The 23835-nt window shown below is 43.1% G+C and overlaps 2 protein-coding genes across 2 annotated transcripts in view; one reads left to right on the top strand and one right to left on the bottom strand.

Annotated features, from left to right (window-relative positions):
* LOC306934899 (partitioning defective 3 homolog B-like) overlaps nucleotides 1–23835 on the top strand; it is a 375969-nt gene that overhangs the window by 162958 nt on the left and 189176 nt on the right. The window contains exons 15-17 of the mRNA XM_079517709.1: nucleotides 4538–4643; nucleotides 5532–5683; nucleotides 16159–16203. Of these exons, the coding sequence (XP_079373835.1) occupies nucleotides 4538–4643; nucleotides 5532–5683; nucleotides 16159–16203 (303 nt within the window). The remainder of the gene's footprint in view (nucleotides 1–4537; nucleotides 4644–5531; nucleotides 5684–16158; nucleotides 16204–23835) is intronic.
* Nucleotides 21503–22078, bottom strand: LOC306935541 (ferritin, heavy subunit-like; the record flags this gene model as incomplete). The annotated part of the gene is made up of 1 exon (XM_079518642.1): nucleotides 21503–22078. One exon carries the CDS (start codon nucleotides 22076–22078, stop codon nucleotides 21503–21505), a length of 576 nt encoding a protein of 191 aa, XP_079374768.1.

Genomic DNA, 23835 nt, shown 5'->3' on the forward strand with positions numbered 1-23835 from the left:
GAGGCTGGTAAACACAGTCCTGACCTTGAACACACAGAGCTGTTCAAACTCACCCCAACTGGCTCCACATTTGCATGCACGCTCCCGTGTGTGTGCGTCACGAGTGCGCGCGCTCGCGCGTGTGTGTGTTTGTGTGTTTTCCTGCTTACCATTTCCCTCCCCTAATGAACTATTCCACATGCTGAATTGGCTTTCTATGGCATCGAGGTCAACATTAAAATGAGCGAATCTGTTTCATCTCACACGGGTGTTTTTAGTATCATTATTTTCCCTTTCCACAGAAATAAATTGAGTCGATGTTTTCGACACATGAATATGCAGATAAATTGTTTTCTTCTTTCTTCTGTCTGTTATAAATACAGTGTGTTTTTCGCTCTATAAATTTCACTCATTCCTCAGCCCCCCCCCCCCCCCCCCTACCCCCCCTCTCTCTCTCTCTCTCTCTCTCTCTCTCTCTCTCTCTCGCTCCCTCTCCTGTACCATTGGAGACTTGATCAGCATGTAATGGTGAAACAGTGAAAACAAACAACAGAACAGCCTGTGTGTTTCAGTCAATGTGCTGTGTACAACCCCCCCAAATCCTCTCAGGGGGGTCTTACTAGCCAAAAATGCAAGCGCGCCACTGATGAGACGGAGGCAGATTTTGATATCTTATAATTAAGGTTCCTCTGTATTTTCAAGTAAACAACGTGTTTTTCACCGCTCCAAGAGATGCTGTCAAATGAGGAGAACAAATTTCACTGCGGTAACATGTGTGACAAATCGTACGACTTTGACTTTTGACCTGCCTCTGAGATATAGCCTCTGAGATATACTGGCAGTTACCACTGCTAGTATGAACATGTACTTTAAGTACCAAAAGTAGAATGTACGCAAACTACGCATTATACAGCATGTCTCATTTCAAGTTTTCAAAAATGTTTTTGGAAAATGGTAGATCGAAATGTGTATATGGCTGAAGTGGTTACTGTATGTTTTGTAATAATAAGTTACTTTACACCACTGCTGCTTCGTAACAGTTATAACAAAAAAATTATATAAAAGGATGAACTATGGAGATAAAATGTTTCTGTACAGCAGTGATGATATGCAGGAAAATGAAAGAGAGAGAGAGAGAGAGAGAATAAATGTACAGAGATCAATTACTTATGCCCCATTTTATTATTTGTCATGCAACAGTCTTGAGCCGCAAAGGTTTGACAACACTGATCTACACTATGACTCAGTTTCTTATGTATTTCTTCTGTAAATTACATTTAAAACATGGCATATTCTCCTATCAAGAAGCGTGATCTAATTGGGTGATTAAAAAGCTACTATTTTGAAAATAAATCTAAACTAAAAACGCAGACCAATTATACAGGTAGCAGGTTTACCTAATATGTGACACAGGAAATACAGTGTTTCTGCACTGTGCACCCCAGCTACTGTAACTCAATCCAAACGTCAACAGATGTCACCAGCTGTACTTGACTGCATGTCTGTGACATGAAAAAGTTTGGAAAACTCCTTTCAGACCAAAACTGCTATTTATCTATCATCCATGACAGATGGCTTCCTTACCCTGAGAGGTGCGTGCGTGCGTGCGTGCGTGCGTGCGTGCGTGCGTGCGTGCGTGCGTGCGTGCGCATGGGAGGATATAAATAAGGATGTGTTTGTGACAGCTGTGTTGATTAAGGTCCGTACAGACGAGGTGGGGTGCATAAGTAAAGGAGAGGAAAATAAATACACAAACATGATGAAAAGTGTGTGTGGAAAAAATGATTCATGGGAGATTTGAGGGGAATGATAAATGACAGGCAACATATTAGATTGCACCAAGGAGAGCATAAGAAAAATGGAGACGGAAGCTAGATTAGTGGAGATGGAGAGAGGGGGAGAGAGGGGGGGGAGAGAGAGAGATGAGCAGAGCTGATATATTCAGAGGAGGAAACGTAGCTTATAGACCTACTATATGTTGTTTTTCTAACATCCTCTCTTTATCTTCACTGGGAGTCACACACAGAGACGCCCTACAAAACGTGTGTGTGTATGTGTGCGCACATATTTACGATGATTGGAAGTGCATGTAAATAGACAGAAGCACAGTGGAAGATGTCATGCAATAATCCTAGTGGGTTGCATTTTATGGCGGCTATAAGAGGTGTGTGTGTGTGTGTGTGTGTGTGTGTGTGTGTGTGTGTGTGTGTGTGTGTGTGTGTGTGTGTGTGTGTGTGTGTGTGTGTGTGTGTGTGTGTGTGTGTGTGTGTGTGTGTGTGTGTGTGTGTGTGTGTGTGTGTGTGTGTGTGTGTGTGTGTGTGTGTGTGTGTGTGTGGGCGCGTGCACACAATGTTTGAGGTAGTCATCATTGATTTCCAGTCATGCTATGCTGTCACAACTTTCTCACAGGGGTTCGTATATATAGCCTATATGGAAGGCATGGTTAGTGTCTAGCTTCGGAAAAATGACACGCATATTGTACACATCAAAATGCACACCATGTTGACTCAGCCTGCCAGTGTTTCATTATAGATTTGTCCTCATTTTCGTCTGTGGTTAGGTTCAGGTCTCTTAACACTTAGACCGCTATTATTTATTGAAAAATTAGGATCTAATTCACGCCAGAATTTTTTTAATTTGAGCTCTTATTTTGAAAAGCCACCATTTCCGGTCCACAACCGGTAGTCCTAAGTTAGGAGTTTTCACACAGCTGGATGGGCCTTGTTTACAATGTAAATCCAGGCCGGAGCTCCGGAGAGCTCTAGATTGTCAGCTCTGTGCCGTCAAAGAAACGCTGTTTTGACCCAAAATGCCACCTGGGACAAGGAATAGGAGTTACAGGCGATTGAAAGAAATGGATAGAATGGATGCTTATGGCGACGACGATCTAAGATGGGCGATCCAGTCCTGTGCTAACAACACAGCTAGCTAACCGGCTAACGTGAGTAGCATTTTGGCTCGAGCAATCGAACGCGCTATAAAAGCTCAATTGCCGGAGGCCGTCGGCAATGGCGTTAAGCGCCAGTATCAAAATTAAGCTTCAATTGACTTTAATCGTCTGCAATGGCGCGGAAGCTGTTAAGGTCATGGCTGAGTTATTGTCTCCGGCAGGATGAAGGCATGGCCGAGACTATATGGTTTTGTCCCCGTCTGTACATCCGTCCGTCCATGATCTACATTAATTTAACTCAATTTATTTTAAAATGTATACCACAACGCCCCTGTCCGCGGGGAAGGAACACGTTATTCCGACCAGTTCCGTTCCCCTCCATCAGGCGCCCCGGCTGGCCAGGGGGAGGTAGTTTAGAGGCCAGGATTACGGCATGTTTTTGTGAGGGTACCTACCCTAGGGGACACGGGGAGAACATGCAAATTCCACACAGAAAGGCCGTTTCGCCAACCCCGCCTCGGGTATGGGCACTGATGACGCGGATGATGGAACACGCCCCCCAGTGCCCACAGCGTCCCCAGTGGGAATCGAACCCAGGACCTGTGAGGCGACAGCACTACCGAATGTGCCGCCGTGACCCTTTCCTCAGGAGATACTGTGGGAGGTTCTGCTTTACATTACATTTGTAATGTACATAATATAATAAAAAAAAGCTATTTATTCTTCACCATGCAATAAGGTTGCCTGTTGGAAAATAAGTGATTGCGTTGTGTTTTTTATAATTGAAAGCTATTTGACGGCTGTTCTTTCTGCCCCGCAGCTTTCACGCCTGCCTTTTCTGTTTTCATCCGCTTTAATTCCTTCTCATCCATCTCTCTTCTTCTGTCAACAGATATCTCTCATTTTTATACATTTTCTCTCTTTCATGTAATCGTCTCTGTCTGGGAAAATCCTTGTAAATACAAGGGCTTGTGGCTAAATAATAACTACATTGTTTCCAATGGAATACAGGCTCATTTTTCAATTTCCTGAAAAGTAACGTTTTGCGTGAGACTTGCTATGTTTCCAGCCGACAGCCGTGTTATCGCTCTCCCTGTCTGTCTATATCTCTGGTTCGCTGTCCTTCCAGCATCACCTCTTCATCATCTTCACCACAAAGCTTGTCCTCCATTAACTCAACCTGTTTGACCCTCTTCCCCACCATCAGTGAGTGCTTTACAGAGTAAGGGAGGGAGATTTACTGTAGATCAATAGAGTGAAATAGAACCGTTTCTGAACACATGCACATCTGTAATTAGTACAGCCTGAGGTTTGTGGGTCTGATGTGGAAAAGTGCAAATTGCTCTAATCCCTTTAAAACATACATTTGAGTAAAGTTTCTATTAACTCTATTGACACCCAGTGTGGAAACACAGTCCATAGGTTGCTGAACCTCGTGACTTGAAGAAGATCAAAGTGTGTGTGTGTGTGTGTGTGTGTGTGTGGCGTGCGTGCGTGCGCGCGCACGCGCGGTTTAAAAACCTGGGATGCCAATTCCGATTTCATTGAATAGGTCAAGTAATGGCCCTGGCCAACATACCAGTCTGGCCCCTGTCCCACTACACTACAGTATCTAGATTGCTTACATTATTTCAGATCTGAATGTATTTTCTCTCTCTCTCTACTTAGTGACCAATGGAAGTTATAATCACATGGACGAGGAAGAGGATGATGAAGAACTGTCTCGACATGAAGCAGACTTCAACAGCTCCAATCAGCACTACCTACAGCACAGGTGTGTGTGTGTATGTCTGCGTGTGCATGTGTGTGCGCACATGTCTGTGTGAGTGTGTGTGTGTGTAATAATGCTATACATTTCAGAGCCTATTGTGTGAATTGCCACACTGACAACATCCTGTCCGAATCATTTTATGTCCATGGCATTCTCCTCATGTCCCGTTCTTTTATCAATTAAGGCATTTATTTACGGAAAAAACACAAAGTTAAAAAGATGGAGATAAGATGTTTCTGCCCGACAACAGTGATTATCATCACTGTCAGTCGGAAAACCAAAATGAAAAGAAAAACGGCACAAAAAATGTTGTCTCACTTTTCTCAGGTCAAATATTGCGATTTAAAATGTGATTAATTGAGATTAATTAATTACAAAGCCTCTTATTAAATTAGATTTTTTTTTAGTCCCAGCCCTATATATATATATATATATATATATATATGAACTCTTCAAAAACAGCAGACCTTTAGCTGTTTTTGAACAAGGAAAAAAACCTCGATGATACTCTAGTGTGTAATGTGTTGATAATACTGCTATTTGTTTTTAAGTGGATGCACTAAACAAAATGTTGTTGTACATTCCATACGGTGACAATAAACATCTTCTTATGACAGTGGTGGGAAAAGTACTCACATTTCAAGTAAAACACTAATTTGGTTCCATTTGTACACTCAGGGTTAAATTAACATTGATTTTACAATGTGAATTGAAATTAAACAGATTGAGAATCACTGCTAGAGCCGTACAAATCTTCTCTTATGGGGGTTCCTGGCATTATCTCTTCGAACGGGGTTCCACGGACTAATTTGTGTCAATTTGGGAGTCCTTGACGTGAAAAGGTTTGGGAACCACTGGTCTAATGGGATGTTGTGATCGTTGGTTTCCCAGGGAGACCTCGCTGACCCCGAGCCCGGTTGAACTCCCCCATGCCAGCCCACATCCAGTGAGCCAGAGCCAGAACCAGAGCCAGAGGCAGTACCAGCACGTCAAGGCCTCCAAGAGCATGGACCTGGGTACGACACCGAGCCAGCAGCACACTGGTGGGGAGACCTTTCTACATGTGGTACCACCCGCCTCGCCCGCCAGTGGCTGCATGGCTTCTCTCCTATACCCACACACTTGCATTGCTAGCATGTTAGCATGTTGCTCAAAGCCTCAGGCCTCTGACTTGTGTATTGTACGGCCACGTGCATACACACACACACACACGCACGTACGCACGTGCGCACACGCACTGTATACCGTACCTACATCTCAGACGGAGAATTGTCTTGTAAGCCTATGAGTACCAGATTATCGTACCAGCTCGAAATGTTTCAAGCTTGCACATCTGCTACTTTTGATGGCTTTGTGTGATGCTGTGGTATGATCAGGTAGAACGTTAATTAACAAAAAACAACAACACAAAGTTTAAATATGGAGATAAGAGGTTTCTACCCGACAACAGCGACAGTGTTTATTGTCCGTCATGCCTACTTTAGGAAAAGTACCACATACTGTAGGATGTGTGTGGTCTCTCTACTCAGCTGTTTTCCGTGGGGGCATTCACGTCATTGCATGATTTCCGGGGTTTGACTTGACTTCAATCTATTAGCACACGCACATGCACACGCACACACACACACACACACACACACACACACACACACACACACACACACACACACACACACACACACACACACACACACACACAATTTTACAATTTTACAATTTAGGCATTTAGCAGACACTCTTAATCCAGAGCGACTTACATTAGGCAAGAACAAAAGTAAGGGAATACATCACATATATAAAATGCATTTATCAAGAAACATGCGTAAGCTAAGAACGTAACTAGAACATATCTATATAATGACACTATACATATTAACTATACATATATACTATACTATGCTATACATATGTACTATGATGTGCTATGACTACATACAATGCAATTATTGTGCTGTCTACATGACATATGACTATAAGTCTGTTTCAAATGCTATCTAAGTCTAAAAAGTGCTATCTAAACACACACACACACACACACACACACACACACACACACACACACACACACACACACACACACACACACACACACGTGGACCTCAGCACTCTCTCTATCGTTCACATGCATGTGCTCATACACAAATCCGTGCATAACGTGTTGTTTTAAATTGTATTTAGCCGGCCTGGGAAAGTTTTGTAAAATCATGAAATATCTCTAGTGTATAAAGTTTTGGAACATCATTTTAGGTCATGCCAGGTGATGATGTTTATTATTATTCATTTTGAAATATGATTGCAGCAGCCAGCCAGAGACAGATTCGTGCTGATTTCATTTTCTTTTCCCACTTTTCCACCAATAGCAGTCATTTCACCACATAAATGGTAAATGGTGCATTTATATAGCGCCTTTATCCAAGGCGCTTTACATAGATTGTGCATCAATTCACCCATTCACACACCGATGGCGGCAGAAACCATGCAAGGCACTAGCCAGCACATCGGGAGCAATTTGTGGTTCAGTGTCTTGCTCAAGGACACTTCGACACTAACTCTGGGGGAGCCCGGGTTCGAACAGGCAACCTTGCGGTTACCATCCAGCCACTCTACCCCTGAGCCACCGCCGCCCCATGAACACTGGGGTCCTTATGTTGGGTCTTTATTTATTAAAAAATGTTTATTCTCATATAAATAGCCGTTCTACAAACTCACAACAAGTAAATCCTAAGGTTGATCGTTTTACTACTATAGTTTCATTTGTTATTCTTCAAGTTGTAGCCATTATTATAGCAGACATGGAAATTTGGCAAAACATTATAAGAAACTCATGGACTAATTGAGGAATTAAATTGGTAAAAAGGAGTGGTAACCCTGAGCATGGATGAAAGAAAAATGTTCTTAGAAGTTGCATGACGGTACTCCAAGTTCTATGGTGATGTCATCTGCTTTGGCACATTGTTCAAATCATCCACAAGCAGATGGTCTCTGCATGGTCTGATACCTGCCACATTCTGTAGGCAGATCCAGTGTTTCCAGACTAGAAATGTTAAATTATTGTAGTCTTAACCCATTTAGGCCTGACCTCAAAATTAAAAAAGAAATCTTCTAAATTCTCCAGTTTTCTGAAATAAATATTTTTACGATTTTTCAAAAATAGCAGATCTACAAGCTCATAGCGCGCCACTCGGTGAGTGTGTAGATCTGCTATTTTTCAATAGCTAAATTATAACAATGTTTAAAACACAAAGGGTTTCCCGCCCAAAATGGGTTAAAGGTATCAGATTAAAAAATAAATAAAAAAACATACCCAGCCAAAGAAATCTAATGAAATTTAACAAAAATATCATATTGTCTCCCAAAACTGTTAGTTTTCAGGATTTCAAAATTAAAAATGGCAAAAGTAGCAGATCGAAAAGCTCAAAAGAAGCGTTTTGAGCTTGTGACATTGACATGAAAATATTCAAATATTTTCTTATAATCATCTAAATCAATTAGTCTGAATAAACCATGTGCCCTATTTTATACTTTATAAGTGCGTGCGTGCGTGCGTGCGTGCGTGCGTGCGTGCGTGCGTGCGTGCGTGCGTGCGTGCGTGCGTGCGCTCGGCCTCCCTGTCTGTACAGTATGTCTGTGTGTATCGGTTGACTGTACCAAGACTAAATAAACCAAATGGTTAATTGCAGTGTGTGCTATACAAGGATCAAATACCATGCCATTTCCAGACGGATGGAAATACAGTTGGGGTTTTATATTCTTTCAGCCTCTGAAACAAGCGGAATAAATTTAGTCCCATTCTTGAAAGTCTGGTGCTCTAGTCATGTGGGCGTCGTAGAGAAACAAGTCTGTGTGACCAACAGTCCCACCCAACAGTTCAACAAATATTGTGGTCGTAGGTTTTTTGTCAACCCTTCGCTACGCAAAGTCACCTCTCTCTCATTGAGCACCAACTGTCCCACTCAGCATGTCTGTAGCTCAGTGGTTCTCAACCAGTGGTCCGGGGACCACCAGTGGTCTATAGATGGACCCCAGAGTTGGTAACCAAATGGACCCTTATTGTCTCCACCAGGCCGAAGGCATGGGGAGAGAGTATGTTTTGCACTCCGTCCGTGTGTGTGTGTGTGTGTGTGTGTATCCGTCCTTCCGTCCGTCTGTGTACAGCTAATCTCCGGCACCGTTAACCCGGTCGATGCCAAACTTTGCACACACACTCCCTGGATGCCAACGATGAACCTCTGCCCCACATTTTCCAGAACGGCCTGTTATAGCGCCACCAGCTTTTCAAATTTTTTACCTAAAACTGCACCGATCTGCATGAAACGTTGCATGCACACTCCCTAGAGGCCAAGGACAAACCTTTGACCTGCATTTTCCGCATCTGCCTTTTATAGCGCCACCAGGAGGCCGACTTTTGTAAAACACATTTTTTGATATTACTCCTCCAGATTCTGTCCAAAAATCTCACAAATCTTTACACAGTATCTCTATGGTAATGTGCTCAAGTCGTATCTGTCCGATATTTCATATTCCATCCTAATTGGCTATAATTGGCTTTCACAGTTTGCAAGATTGCCCCGTTTTGAACAAAAGCCTCAAATCATGAACGCAGCATGCAATTTACGTGAAATCTTTCACACATTTTCTTACTAGGCTGAGGAATATATCCCACCCTTTTCACATTGGCCTGTTATAGCGCCACCAACAGGTTGATTTTTGAAAAACACATTTTTGGAACAAAATGCCTCAAATCATCCAATTGCCATCAAAGGCGTATGAAGAAATGGCACCCTTTTCACATTGGCCTATTATAGCGCCACCAGGAGGCCACAACCTGACATGCCCTGGTGGAGACCTGTGCCCCGAGGGGCACTTTTTCTAGTTAGATATTTAACTTGAGAGCGTAAAATGAATCGTGTCCATTTGGTTTCATTTTACGCTGTCAAGAATTACATTATTGTGAAACATGTGAAGCATTACTTAATTTACAAGAAGTCTATACTACACAATTAGAGAATGTAAAATAATTGTTACTTTGATCAACGTTTGCTCACGTTATCTCTCCTATGGATGGTACCAACATCAACACAGCATGGAATTGTAGACAAAATCTTGTCCAACAACAACAAATATTCTAAGCTTTGGGTCTGAGGGGCTACATCTCATGGTGGTCCACAGCTCAAATGCAGAATAAATACCTTGGACCTTGATATGAAAAGGGTTGAAAACCAGTGCTATAAATGACGCACAGACGCATTTTAATAATGGTGTACAGTACAACTGCTTTATGCAGTGTGTGACAGCCATATGTTGGCCGAAGTTGAATGCTAATAACCGCTTGCCCCAGAAAACGTGCGTGCGTGCGTGCGTGCGTGCGTGCGTGCGTGCGTGCGTGCGATATCCTGTATGTGTGGCGGCTGTGGCCTGTCATTTTTATTGGGTTAACACTTTTCTGACCCAGTGTCACCCATGTGTGTGTGCGTGTCCGTGTGTGATATTAGTAGTACTGCATTACAGGTTTCAGTAGCTTTTCATGCCATGGGTCAGTTTTATGATTACATTTTCTTTCTTTAATTTGCTCTCTGATTTCATTTTATGTCCCTGACCCCATGGAATATTTAAGAGCTCATCATTTTGAGGTTCACCCATTGCTTTTTCCTTTGTTCACTTCATGTCTCTCTATAGCTTTGCCTGTCTCTCACTGTCTGTTTCTCTCTCTCCATCTCTCCATGTCTGTTTCTCTCTCTCCATCTCTCCATGTCTGTTTCTCTTTTCTGTATTTATCCTCTGTCCTTTCAGCTTTGTGTTGTTTTGGTTTAAGGTATATTACCACGAGAAGCAAACTCATTTCAAAACAAATTTATCTTGAAGTCAGACAGCCAATATGTATTTATTTATCTGTGTGTGTGTGTGTGTGTGTGTGTGTGTGTGTGTGTGTGTGTGTGTGTGTGTGTGTGTGTGTGTGTGTGTGTGTGTGTGTGTGTGTGTGTGTGTGTGTGTGTGTGTGTGTGTGTGTGTGTGTGTGTGTGTGTGTGTGTGTGTGTGTGTGTGTGTGTGTGTGATCTTTCTCAGAACCAAATATCCTCACTAGGAAGATAAGGAAAAATATGTAAAGTGAGGACATTTAAAATGTAGTTTCAGGACATAGGTTTAAGTTTTTGGCGTATAATTATAAATGGGTAGTGGTAAAGGTTTGGGTTCAATTAGTAATGAATTTAGTCACTGGAAATCAGTCAGCGGTCCTCTCAATCAAGCAGTACAAGATTGTGCATGCGTGAGTGCATCCTTCCAAGTGCGTGCTGAACATGCGAGTGTGTGCATGTGCGGCATGTGTGAGTGTCACACGACGACTCTGTAAGCCCGTGTCCATGCATGCATACAGTTGGGTGCCACCGATATTGTCCCTTATCATTTGACCCATTTAGGCCTGACCTCAACATTTAAAAAAATCCTTCTAAATCCTCCAGTTTTCTGAAATAAATATTTTCACGATTTTTCAAAAATAGCAGACCTACAAGCTCGTAGCGCGCCACTCGGTGGCGCGCTATGAGCTTGTAGATCTGCTATTTTTCAATAGCTAAATTATAACATAATGTTTAAAACACCAAAAGGGGTTCCCGCTCAAAATGGGTTAACTGTCCTTTTGCGCAGATCACGCAAACCTCAGCAAAAAGAAAAGGACAATATCGATGGCCTCCAACTGTACTGTACGCCGGTGTGTTGTTTCACTTCATTACACAGAAGAGACACAATGGGAAGTTTCCTAATAGCCTCTCCGTGGGCAGTGCCTCACACACGTGGCAGTTCCAACTCTGCTGAAGTGCACGCGCACACAGACACACATGCTAGGCTTCTGAAGTAGTCATGTCGGTTAGCCACAGACAGATGCTGCTAGGCACACACACACACACACAAACCGCAGAACCCCAGCAATAACATGGCTTCACACAATAAATAGTTGACTAACAAGAACCAATCCTATAGTGTAGTGTGTGTGTGTGTGTGTGTGTGTGTGTGTGTGTGTGTGTGTGTGTGTGTGTGTGTGTGTGTGTGTCTGCATACAGTATGTGCATGGGTTTTGGCATAGTCATACCAGCCAATGTGTTCCCAGTTAACTGAGGCCTGGTCTGCGGGCCCTGGGAGGAGATCAGAGAGGGAAAGGGTTGAGGGGGGACAGAAGAGGGGGTGGAATGGAGAGAGAGGGAAGGACCCTTCCTTGGTCAGACTGAAAGAGACAAATATGTAAATGACAGAGTGAGGGAGGGCAAAGGAAGGGAGTGATTGGTGGGGGGGAGAGAGGGGTTGTGTGGGGAGAGATTGAGTCTGAAGAGAGAGAGAGGGACTGGGTGGAGGGGGAGAGAGGGGTTGTGTGGGGAGAGATTGAGTCTGAAGAGAGAGAGAGGGACTGGGTGGAGGGGGATGCAAGATGTGAATGCAAGGAAGGCTGATTCACTGATTTATTTATTTTTGGTCGCTTCACTACTCGAAGTGACAATAAATCCACGGAACTTCTTCTCTTCTTGCCCCAAGAACCCCTTACAACATTTCCAATACCTTAGCGGACCGATTAAATATTCATTCTTCATTAGCCACCCACAAAGTATATGTATTTATTCATAAAGTAGAATAAATAATTCATATTTATTGATTACTTATACCACAACCACAATGTATATCAAATCATACTTGCATAATGGGGAGATGTGATGATGTTGTCCTGAAGCTGACATGCATTTAGTCATGTTTGAGCCATTAAAAGAAAAAGGCGCTGATGTCAGGTGGTCAGCTTTAGCATACTGATACTGTCATTAGCTATCATTATGCATTCATGGAATGGAATGCATTTCATTTTCATGGCTGCCAAAACAAAGTACAAAGCAAAGCAATCTGCAGGCCCTCGTTAAGCCGTTGATTAGACTTTGGGGCTATGACACGGTGTCGTTGTGTCTGTCTGTCTGTCTGTCTGTCTGTCTGTCTGTCTGTCTGTCTGTCTGTCTGTCTGTCTGTCTGTCTGTCTGTCTGTCTGTCTGTCTGTCACTCTCTCTTTCTCTGCCTCATGGACGGAGCTACTGTATCACAAATTAACTCACTTGCAGGAGAAACATGTCTAATAGTGCGGCGGTTAAGCTCATATATGGAAGGTATTGTGCATTTTATGACTAAAGCATGAAACTTTCAGAATATCATCTACACACCCCAAGGTTTGATTTCAGATGTGGAACCACTTTCTGACTGACCTCTGGTGACCTTGAGGGGTCATTGACCTCAGAATTGCATTTTTGCACGTTTTGCTCCATTATTTTCCACTATAATAATTATTTATGTTTGTTAAATGGAAGTTTTGTTCTAATGAATGACAACTTAAACCCCAATAGTCTACAGAGATGGTGAATCATGTCAACTTCAATCATATAACATTAAAAACATCTAGGAGAGCAGTTAAGCTCATATGGAAGGTATTGTGCATTTTACGACTAAAGCATGACACTTTCTACAGTGAAAGCCCAATAAAATAAAGATGCAGCTCTTCACACAGCTACAAAAAGGACTGTATGAAGAGGTATAAAGAATTGGTGGAGATGGTCAAAGCCAAGAAAGCTGCACAGGAGCTTGTGGCAGCGAAGAGTAAAAAATGACAAGAACCACAGAAGAGATAGTTGTCGTTATTTTAACATTATTGTATTGGTCTTAATTTTTTTTAATTAAGTTATGGAAGAAAAAATACAGAAAGACTTGATTGATGAGTTTGTTTGGTTTTTATATCCAATGAATATCATTACAGTATATTCAAAGGTGCTGCTATAGGGCATAGCAGTGGTGGCCATTTTCTGGTTCCATCGCTCTGGATTAAGAGCGTCTGCTAAATGCCTAAATTGTAAATTGTAATCCAGACTCCATTCATTTTCTGGTTCCATCCATCCAGACCCCATTCATTTCATTTCATTTAATTTCACATATAGAGATTTCCAAACAATATCAATCATTCCAAGCCTATGTAATCAAGCCATCCAGGATCCTGGTAATTAATGACCATACATTATGTGAAAAACAAATGAAAAAACCTCAAAACAAATGCTATTATAAAGGCTAATAGTATATTATATAATTAAATATTTAAAAAGAAATCACAGAATCAAATGTTATATCGTCATGATTCAGTAGGGTTCTGGATGGCTTGATTCTAAAAAAAACAATGGGGTCTGGAACGATGGAACCCGAAAATGGCTGCCAATGCTACTGTATGCCCTATTCATCTCATGATTTTGGTTTTGGGGGCAGTATATGGCGAGCGTTCAGGGTTCATACGTTTTGGGGGAAGTAACTGTTGGATACTCTTAAACCTCCTACTAGGTGGCAGGAATTTAAGGAGATGTTGGTAGATAATATGATACCATTTCTGTCATAACACAATCCAAGCTAATATAAACTGAAGACTTTATATTTTTGGAAATTTAGCTATTCTAGAAGTCATTGTTCTCACATTAATACAAAATCAAATTAAAACATTTAAATGTTCGAAATGAACAAACCTGCCTACCGACAATGTCACCGGTAGGCAAGTCTCTGAACTGTCCACAGCCCTACTCTGAGACACAGACTGAGTGGACAAAAATTGTACCATAATGAGCACTTGTGAGTTCACTTAGAACCACAACCTCACACTCAATGGTCTTTTACCACTATCTTCATCATCTCTCTCCTCATTTCCTTCAGCCTCTACATCTTCTTTGTCTTTATCTTTGTGTATTAGACCTTATATTAATCATATTGGAAAATTCTGTTTTCTGCTTCAATTAGGTTATTGCTGCTCAAGGCCGTCAGACCTTTGAGGTCAGGGGGTAGTTGGGGATTAAGGGTCTTGCTTATGTATACCTCGACACATTGCCGGGGCCTGGAATTGAACCTGGGACCTTCTGTTTCCCAGGTGGCTCATTCAGCTATGGCCATCCTTCTTGTGAATGGGTTGTAGAAGTTCCAACAGGAACTGTATTGAGAGACTAGGTAGGCATGGTACTTTCTCACGGGGTAGGAGAGTAAGGAGACAGTATCACATTGACATCCTAACAGGAAGGAGGACAAGCACAAGCATCTGATAACACTCGATGCCTGCTTTTATCACAGACATGTTCATCAATGTTCCAACGCAGCCAATGCATGACATCAGAGTGTGCATCATGCCTTGCTTTCAGATTCCAAGACGTCCGATCATCTACCTCATGAGCCACTGCTGCCCCGTCACTCCACTGGATTAGACATGTCATAAAATAGGCCGAAAGACGAATTATTATATACTTTATGCAAATTATGCAAATGAGGAACAATTTCATAATTTAGTTATGGCAAGAGATTCATTTATGTAACATAATATAGACTCTAAAACAACCTTGATATGTTGACTAAAAGCAATAACACTGTATAGCTAATTCCTAATTTGTACCTATGTTTTACATAATCTATGCCAATTATGCTAATGAAGAAAGGGTGTATGACTTCACCATAATAACAGATGAATTTCTGGATATCACAAACATAGACTTTGACTCTTAAGTCACCTTTCAAAGTTAAATGGATGCAAAATGATAGCCATTTCCAGTTAATTTGCTCATTAAGCAATTGATTTGCTCATTATGCTAATTACTCAAATTGTCCAACATATAACTTTTTGCAAACAATCATCATCTGCTAGCCTATAGATGACATTTTAATCATAAAAGGAAACAACATTTATGGGTTTAACATGGGCCCTATGGCAGTTTACAGCATGGTTTGACAGCCCGAAATGTGTACAGCCTCTGACAAGTTCCAGATGTAAATTCAGAAGTGTTTCCATGTCTAAAAACAAACTTCATGATATATAGAAACACTGTAGAAAGTGTCATGCTTTAGTCATAACATGCACAATACCGTCCATATATGAGCTTAACCGCCGCACTCTCTCTCTCCGCACTCTCTCTCTCCTAGATGTTTTTAATGTTATAACAATGTCATAACATTTATATCATAAAAGTTGACATGATTCACCATCTCTGTAGACTATTGGGGTTTAAGTTGTCATTCATTAGAACAAAACTTCCATTTAACAAACATAAATCATTATTATAGTGGAAAATAATAGAGCAAAACGTGCAAAAATGCAATTTTGAGGTCAATGACCCCTCAAGGTCACCAGATGTCAGTCAGAAAGTGGTTCCACGTCTGAAATCAAACCTTGGGGTGTGTAGATGATATTCTGAAAGTTTCATGCTTTAGTCATAAAATGCACAATTGGTTTGGTTATCCGCCGCACTATAACCCCTAACCCTTTGTAGTTGGTTTCCGTAATACTAAATTGCAGTTACAATGTAAAATAAACCAATGTGAGTTTATACTGTATGTTTTGACTGATTGAGTACTTTATTAATAGCAGCTTGTGCAGTACTGTGGTCCATTGTACAATATACTAGATACATTTACAGGACAAAGTGGTGGGTGTGTGCATCTCTGTTTGTGTGATCCAGTACATTCAAATGTGTTTCTCTTGTTTCAGTGGCAGATGAGAGCAACGTGGGATCCCTGGCAGGAAACAATACAGGTGAGGCACGCACGTGCACGCACACACGCACACGCACACGCACACACCTTGGTCTCGCTGTGACAAATGAACCCATCAATCACACGTGACACACATTCAACGTATTACGTTGTGGTGTTCTTGCTTACTGTAAGTCGCTCCGGATTAAGAGCACCTGTAAATTGTAATCAATTGCCAACAAGGTGGCGTTCAGGACGAATATACAGACGAGGTCTAATGTCTGTCCTCCAGCGAGAGAGGACAATGTTATTATGGAAGACACATTTAACTTTATGTACAGTACAGTATATACCAGTGGTGGAACGTAACTAAGTGTATTTACTTAAGTACTGTACAGTTTTCAGGGTTTTTTTACTTAATTTCCAGTAGGCTACTTTTACTTCTACTCCACTAGTACTACCAGTGTGGTGGGGGGGGAGAGAGGAGAGAGAGACTGACTCGCACTCTCTCTCTCTCTGACCAATGCCACAGGTCGTCTACCAAATCAACGGCCAATCACTTCAACACACATGCGTGTCTATTCCGTTGTTCATGTCCATCTACGACGTGCATGTGTGTCTATGCTGTCCATTCCGTTGTTCATGTCCATCTACGACGTGCATGTGGTCCGGACCGTGTGCACCCCTGCAGCATACAATCAGCCATCATTCATCGCAGCCAGATGAGTGGCCCAGTTGATTTCACATGATCTGGTTGTCGCCCGTCACACACGCTCACACTCAAACACATTGTGTGTGTGTGTGTGTGTGTGTGTGTGTGTGTGTGTGTGTGTGTGTGTGTGTGTGTGTGTGTGTGTGTGTGTGCGTGTGTGCGTGTGCGTGTGCGTGTGTGTGTGTCAGATGTACAGTACTGCACTGATTCCTGACTTCTTCTTGTCACACCTATAAGCATGTGACCCAAGTCCCCAGAAAGGGGAGCTGCAGGCGGGCCCGTGCATTTAGCACGAAGAAACCCCGCGCAGCTGGGGTTTAACATTGAGCGCTGGTTCGCACTTCCGCATTTGACCACCAAAATTTGGTGGTCACAAATCACACATCATAAATCGCATCCGAACCTCGGATAGATCATCGCCAGCGGACAGCACCATTTTTCAGAGATAATAGCCAAAGAAGATCTACTGTTAATGGGACCCTATATGGCCTATGGTGTGTGTGTCTGCGCATGCATCCTGGTGCTGGGGGTGACGAAGGCGTTGCCTAGCAACCACGTCAGTGTTAAAAGTAGATTTTTGAGGGGCCTCCTATGCCCAGCTTTGTGTGTGCGTGTGCACCTCATAGTGATGATTCGATTGGCTGAGCACCCTATAGCGATGATTTGATTGTATGAGCTGAGCAATAAAATGTGAGGGCAGAAAATGCCAATTATGATTGGCCGGTGTATGATATGAGCGCCTCTCACTTCACACAGGTGTGATTGTTTTCTTAAATGAACACCCTACTTGATCATACTACGGCGTACTACCTGATCATACTACAGCGTACTACCTGATCATACTACAGCGTACTACCTGATCATACTACAGCGTACTACCTGATCATACTACAGCGTACTACCTGATCATACTACAGCGTACTACCTGATCATACTACAGCGTACTACCTGATCATACTACAGCGTACTACCTGATCATACTACAGCGTACCACCTGATCATACTACAGCGTACCACCTGATCATACTACAGCGTACCACCTGATCATACTACAGCGTACTACCTGATCATACTACAGCGTACTACCTGATCATACTACAGAGTACTACCTGATCATACTACAGCGTACTACCTGATCATACTACAGAGTACTACCTGATCATACTACAGCGTACTACCTGATCATACTACAGCGTACTACCTGATCATACTACAGAGTACTACCTGATCATACTACAGCGTACTACCTGATCATACTACAGCGTACTACCTGATCATACTACAGAGTACTACCTGATCATACTACAGCGTACTACCTGATCATACTACAGAGTACTACCTGATCATACTACAGAGTACTACCTGATCATACTACAGCGTACTACCTGATCATACTACAGCGTCACACAAAAGTATCAGAACCGCAAGTTCGAAACGTGCCGTGAAGCGTGTTTGAGCTTGTTGTTGATCTGCTACTTTAGCTGTTTTTGAATTTGAATCCTGATATACATACAATGCTTATGAAGACACAACACAGACAAGGATACCTTACACCCTCTTCTTAATAAAAAGCCAGAGAGAAACGGCACATCCTTGAAAAGCGTATTAGGCAAACCTTATTTATTTTCTCTGTTCTATATACTTTAAGTGCACTCTACTTCTTTACTCATTCTGGTCTGTCTGTCCTGGGGTTTTATTAGTACAGTATTGTTATTTATTTATTACTATTCATTTACTTTTTGAGGGGAGCATGTGTGTGTGTAAGTGTGTCTGAGCACGTGCTTGTAGCACGGAATGTGATGATTTGATTGGCTGCTGTATGATGATGCATAATGATCATGGTGCATCTCAGTCGTGTCTCTTGTCCGTTCATCTTGTAGCCATTCTGCATGTTAGTTATCAACATGTATTTTACAGTCTCTCTGTGTCAAACGATCGGTATTGCCTGCATAATTATTTTATTCCCATCTACGCTTATAAACGTAGCTAGGCTATCGGGACCTATTTATGCCAGCTACGCGTATAAGTGTAGACAACCGTTTAATCCATATATGAACGCGTCATCCGTCTGTTTACCTTCCATGGTGCGCTGCCGCGCACCCGGCGATCGTAAATCATTTGTGAGTTTGTATCGCATCGCTGAAATAATGTAGCTGGTTGTACTGCTAGCTAAAGGCTGTGGGCTAATGCCAGTGGTGTTGTTCCCCTTCCGGAGGCCCCCACCTTCCTGTTTAACCCGGAAGGACAACAAGCTCCATATAGTGAGCCTGGACTGGCGGCATATCGGGGAGTAACAGCATGCTAACACTAGGGGCAGCAAAGGAGTTAATTGCATAATAGGGAGCGGCCATAGGGATGACCATAGCTGAGTGGTTAGTAAGCCCGCCTGGGGAGCCAGAGTCCCTGGTTGTTCGGGTGCAGGCATATGTTTCGACATACCAAGAGTCCGACACCCTATACCCAAACACTAACCTAACCCTAACCCACCCTACCCAAACACTAACCTAACCCTAACCCACCCTACCCAAACACTAACCTAACCCTAACCCACCCTACCCAAACACTAACCTAACCCTAACCCACCCTACCCAAACACTAACCCTAACTGCACGCGGCATGTCGCGGACGCAACGCATGTCGGACTTTTGGCATGTCGGATAAACGTCTGCACCCCGGTTGTTCCAGGTAAGATTAGCAACCCACAAAGAAAATGGATTCAGTTTTACCCAGGTGTAATGATAGTTTGTTATCAGAGAGCCAGGTGCAGATTCTACAGAGTTCAGAGTGGGTTCTTTTTAATGAAATCGAAATCAACAAAATATACTGTAGAAAACTATGACGGAACTCAAACAAAAATTACATAAAATATATAAGAAAACAAAACAAAAAACAAATACTCTTTTACCATGATCTGCTTCCTTTAGTCCTCTTCCATTACTGTCCGTGCCTTTTCCCCAAGAATCTTTGTTTCTACGTTCATTCCTTATGACTTGTGCTTCTCAAAGTGGGGTCCGGAGCGACGACCCCCAGCCTGGGGTCCTTGAGAATAATTGATAGTTAGGAACCAGTTATGGAGATCAACTAGATTAGATGCCATCTTCTCTTTAAAAGAAATCTGAATCCAAAGAGTTCCTTCCATGCATTAGGTTTCACTTCAATACAACTGCCATAGAACACTGCAAACATGACGGTAGCAACAGGACACATGACTTCCTGAGTGCAGAGAGGTAGGTAATGACTTCCAGATCTAGGAAGGATCTTGTCACGGTCACAGCCTCTGTCACTCCCTTTCCCCTCCTGCCACTCTAGCGTCTTCCCACGCAGTGTTCTTGGTTCCTCAGTTGATTCACCTTTGAAGCCCACCCGTGCCTAAGCAGTTAATTATCCCTTGGGACTATGCAGTACAGTAGGTACCTGTGCTGACTGACTGTACCTGTGCTGACTGACTGACTGTACCTGTGCTGACTGACTGACTGTACCTGTGCTGACTGACTGTACCCGTACCTGTGCTGACTGACTGTACCTGTACCTGTGCTGACTGACTGTACCTGTACCTGTGCTGACTGACTGTACCCGACTACCCGTACCTGTACCTGTACCTGTGCTGACTGACTGTACCTGTACCTGTGCTGACTGACTGTACCCGACTACCCGTACCTGTACCTGTACCTGTGCTGACTGTCTCATTGCTGCTTCATAGTTTGTGCTGTATGTCAGTGATTATTCAGTTTGTTCCCGTGTTTTGTACTTTAAGTGTTAAATTGGGTTGTATTTGAGTGTTATTATTATTCACTGTAGTTTTTAGTACACAACTAGTACACTTTCTGTCGCGTTTATTGTTCTGCACTTGTATCCGTTCTGGGTTTGAATCATGACATCTTTATTGAACAAAGTAATGAGTCATTTAACAAGGAGGTACTGTAGGTACTGTATGCAAGAGAGAGGAGGTTCACTGTAATGCTTTAAAACATAATAATAATCCATGAAAGAGTGTGTGTGTGTGTGTGTGTGTGTGTGTGTGTGTGTGTGTGTGTGTGTGTGTGTGTGTGTGTGTGTGTGTGTGTGTGTGTGTGTGTGTGTGTGTGTGTGTGTGTGTGTGTGTGTGTGTGTGTGTGTGTGTGTGTGAGAGAGAGAGATACGCTTAAGGCTATGGACTAAGGACTCCCATTTGATAGATGTCCCTTTTAATCTCTGGGACCCAATCTACACTGTAAAATGCACAGTATTTATCGTGGGCTCGATAAGCGAGTCCACAATAATGTTGCCATATACCGTTTTCATTGGCTACTGGGCTGTGACGTCATGTAGGTCAAGTGCTATACTCTTTATTCACCCTCCTTAGTCCTGTTTTAGAATCTTCCCCCTGTGATGTCATGACTCATGTGGGTCAACCCATAGGAACACAGAAGGAGGGGGTTACGTGTCATCCGCAAGATGCAGGTATTGGCTACTGGGCTGTAATGTAATTGAGTACTTTAGCCCGTGCCGTTTCTTCAGAAACAGTATTTTATAGTTAATTTAACTGTACAAAAGGAATCGTAATTTGTACGCTCTTCCGAGTTACACACCCATAAGGGTTCATTTGGACACGTCTAGTGAGAAACATGAATATAATATAGAGCATAGCGTTCATTTGGCGTGAAGAGGTCTAGGAACCTTCCTTGTTGCCCGACGTGTCCCTGTTGCCCATGGTGTGCTGGTCAAACAGGTACTCTGCCATGTAGTTCTGCGGGGCTCCCATGCGCCGCAGGTTGGTCACCCAGTCCCCCAGCTCCTTGATGGAGCGCACCTGCTCGCCGAGGTAGTGCGTCTCGATGAAGTCGGCCATGTGCGCGTCGTTGTGCTTGGTGGCGATTCTGTGCACGTACAGCAGGCTCTGGTTGACGCTCTTCTCCAGCTGGAGGGCGCACTCCAGCGCCTCGAGGCCGCTGCCCCAGTCGTCCCGCTCGGGCTTCCGGATGTCCTGCAGGAGGATGCGCCCGCCCCGCTGGTTCTGCACCTTCATCAGCTTCTCGGCGTGCTCGCGCTCCTCGCCCGACTGCTCGCGGAAGAAGCGGGCGAAGTTGGGCAGCGCCACGTCGTCGCGGTCGAAGTAGTACGCCATGGACAGGTAAACGTAGGACGCCTCTAGCTCCAGGTTGATCTGGCGGTTGACCGCGTCCTCGCAGTCCCGGTCGTATTCCTGTCGCACCTGGGAGGACGCCTCGTTCAGGTTCAGGTTCATGGTTTGTTGTCGAGGTATCGCTTGTTCCAAAGGCTGAAGTGAAAGAAATTGAATGAGATGGAATGGTGTAGATGAGAAAACGAGTGATTTGCAAATTTATGCTGGCTTCTTGTTTGGATGCTGATAGTCTGGCGATCAATGCAATTTGTCAAATCGTGATACAGATGGCAGGAAGGTAGGGGATAAGCATTTCAAAATAATCAATGAACCCTGTGCACCGACAGTCTGATTATAGTCTTGATCTGAACATGTGCAACACCTTATACAGGCTGAGCAGAGCTCTGGTCTGACGTCACACATACACACAAGTTCACAACACAAACTGTTTTTTGACTACATCAGTATTTTAGAATATATTAATCATTTGGGGGGGTGTTTTCTCACATTACATGTATGCACGTAGGTGAAATGTGTCCTCTGCATTTACCTATCCTATTACAACTAGGAGCAGTGGGCAGCCTGCTCAGGGTTAAGACTATCCTATTACAACTAGGAGCAGTGGGCAGCCTGCTCAGGGTTAAGACTATCCTATTACAACTAGGAGCAGTGGGCAGCCTGCTCAGGGTTAAGACTATCCTATTACAACTAGGAGCAGTGGGCAGCCTGCTCAGGGTTAAGACTATCCTATTACAACTAGGAGCAGTGGGCAGCCTGCTCAGGGTTAAGACTATCCTATTACAACTAGGAGCAGTGGGCAGCCTGCTCAGGGTTAAGACTATCCTATTACAACTAGGAGCAGTGGGCAGCCTGCTCAGGGTTAAGACTATCCTATTACAACTAGGAGCAGTGGGCAGCCTGCTCAGGGTTAAGACTATCCTATTACAACTAGGAGCAGTGGGCAGCCTGCTCAGGGTTAAGACTGTCCTATTACAACTAGGAGCAGTGGGTCAGGGTTAAGAGACACATTGCTAGAATCGTACCTGGATGGCCGCATCCCTATTATGCAGGCAATACCGATCCTTTGACACAGAGACTAAAATAAATGTTGATAACTTTTTTTCACGACAGTAAGAAACGTAGCATATCGTCTCAAGTTGCATTGCAGTGTATCATCTCTACGGCAGTGGTTTTCAAGATCACACTTGTGTGAAGTGAGGGGTGCCCACTGTATTTATATTTATCGGCCACATGATGTCTTACGTCGTCTTTTGGTGCCCTAAACAAACATTAAAGTCCATAGACTTGGCTCACAAACCATGTATGTCATAAATGCTCTAAACAAACATTAACAAGTCCATAGACTTGGCTGCCACATGACGTAATCTTCAAAATCCATGCATTTTAGGGGCTAATGCCCCTCAGAAAATCATGTCAATGATTCTGGCTGATACCGACAATAAGCCTGTCGGGCCTACTTACTCCCAAATTTATATTTATTTGATCAGGGACCCCCATCTTAAAATATTTTGTGTTAGGGACCCCAATAAGAGAATAATATACTTGTTTGATCAGACTTAGTAGGCCTACATAATTCTACAAATGTCTATACTGTAGGTAGGGCGAGTAGTCATTCTTAAACAGTGCATTCTCTCATTGGATCAAACTATAGTGGTGAAATTATAGCGAATCACCTTCATCCCGATTTTTTGTAGCACATGCGCTAGCCTTGATGACCTTGCAGGCGTATGCGAAGGCTAGCCTCGGAAACCCAGACATTTTTATTTCCAGGGAGGAAAAAAAGTCTGGGTCCGAGTCCACTTCAATTCGGCATAGTGTAGCGCAAAGCAAACATCACTCACTCTCTGCTGATTTCTGAT

The sequence above is a fragment of the Electrona antarctica genome, assembly GCF_951216825.1.
Source record: "Electrona antarctica genome assembly, chromosome: 13".
In the NCBI taxonomy this organism is placed as follows: Eukaryota; Metazoa; Chordata; class Actinopteri; order Myctophiformes; family Myctophidae; genus Electrona; species Electrona antarctica.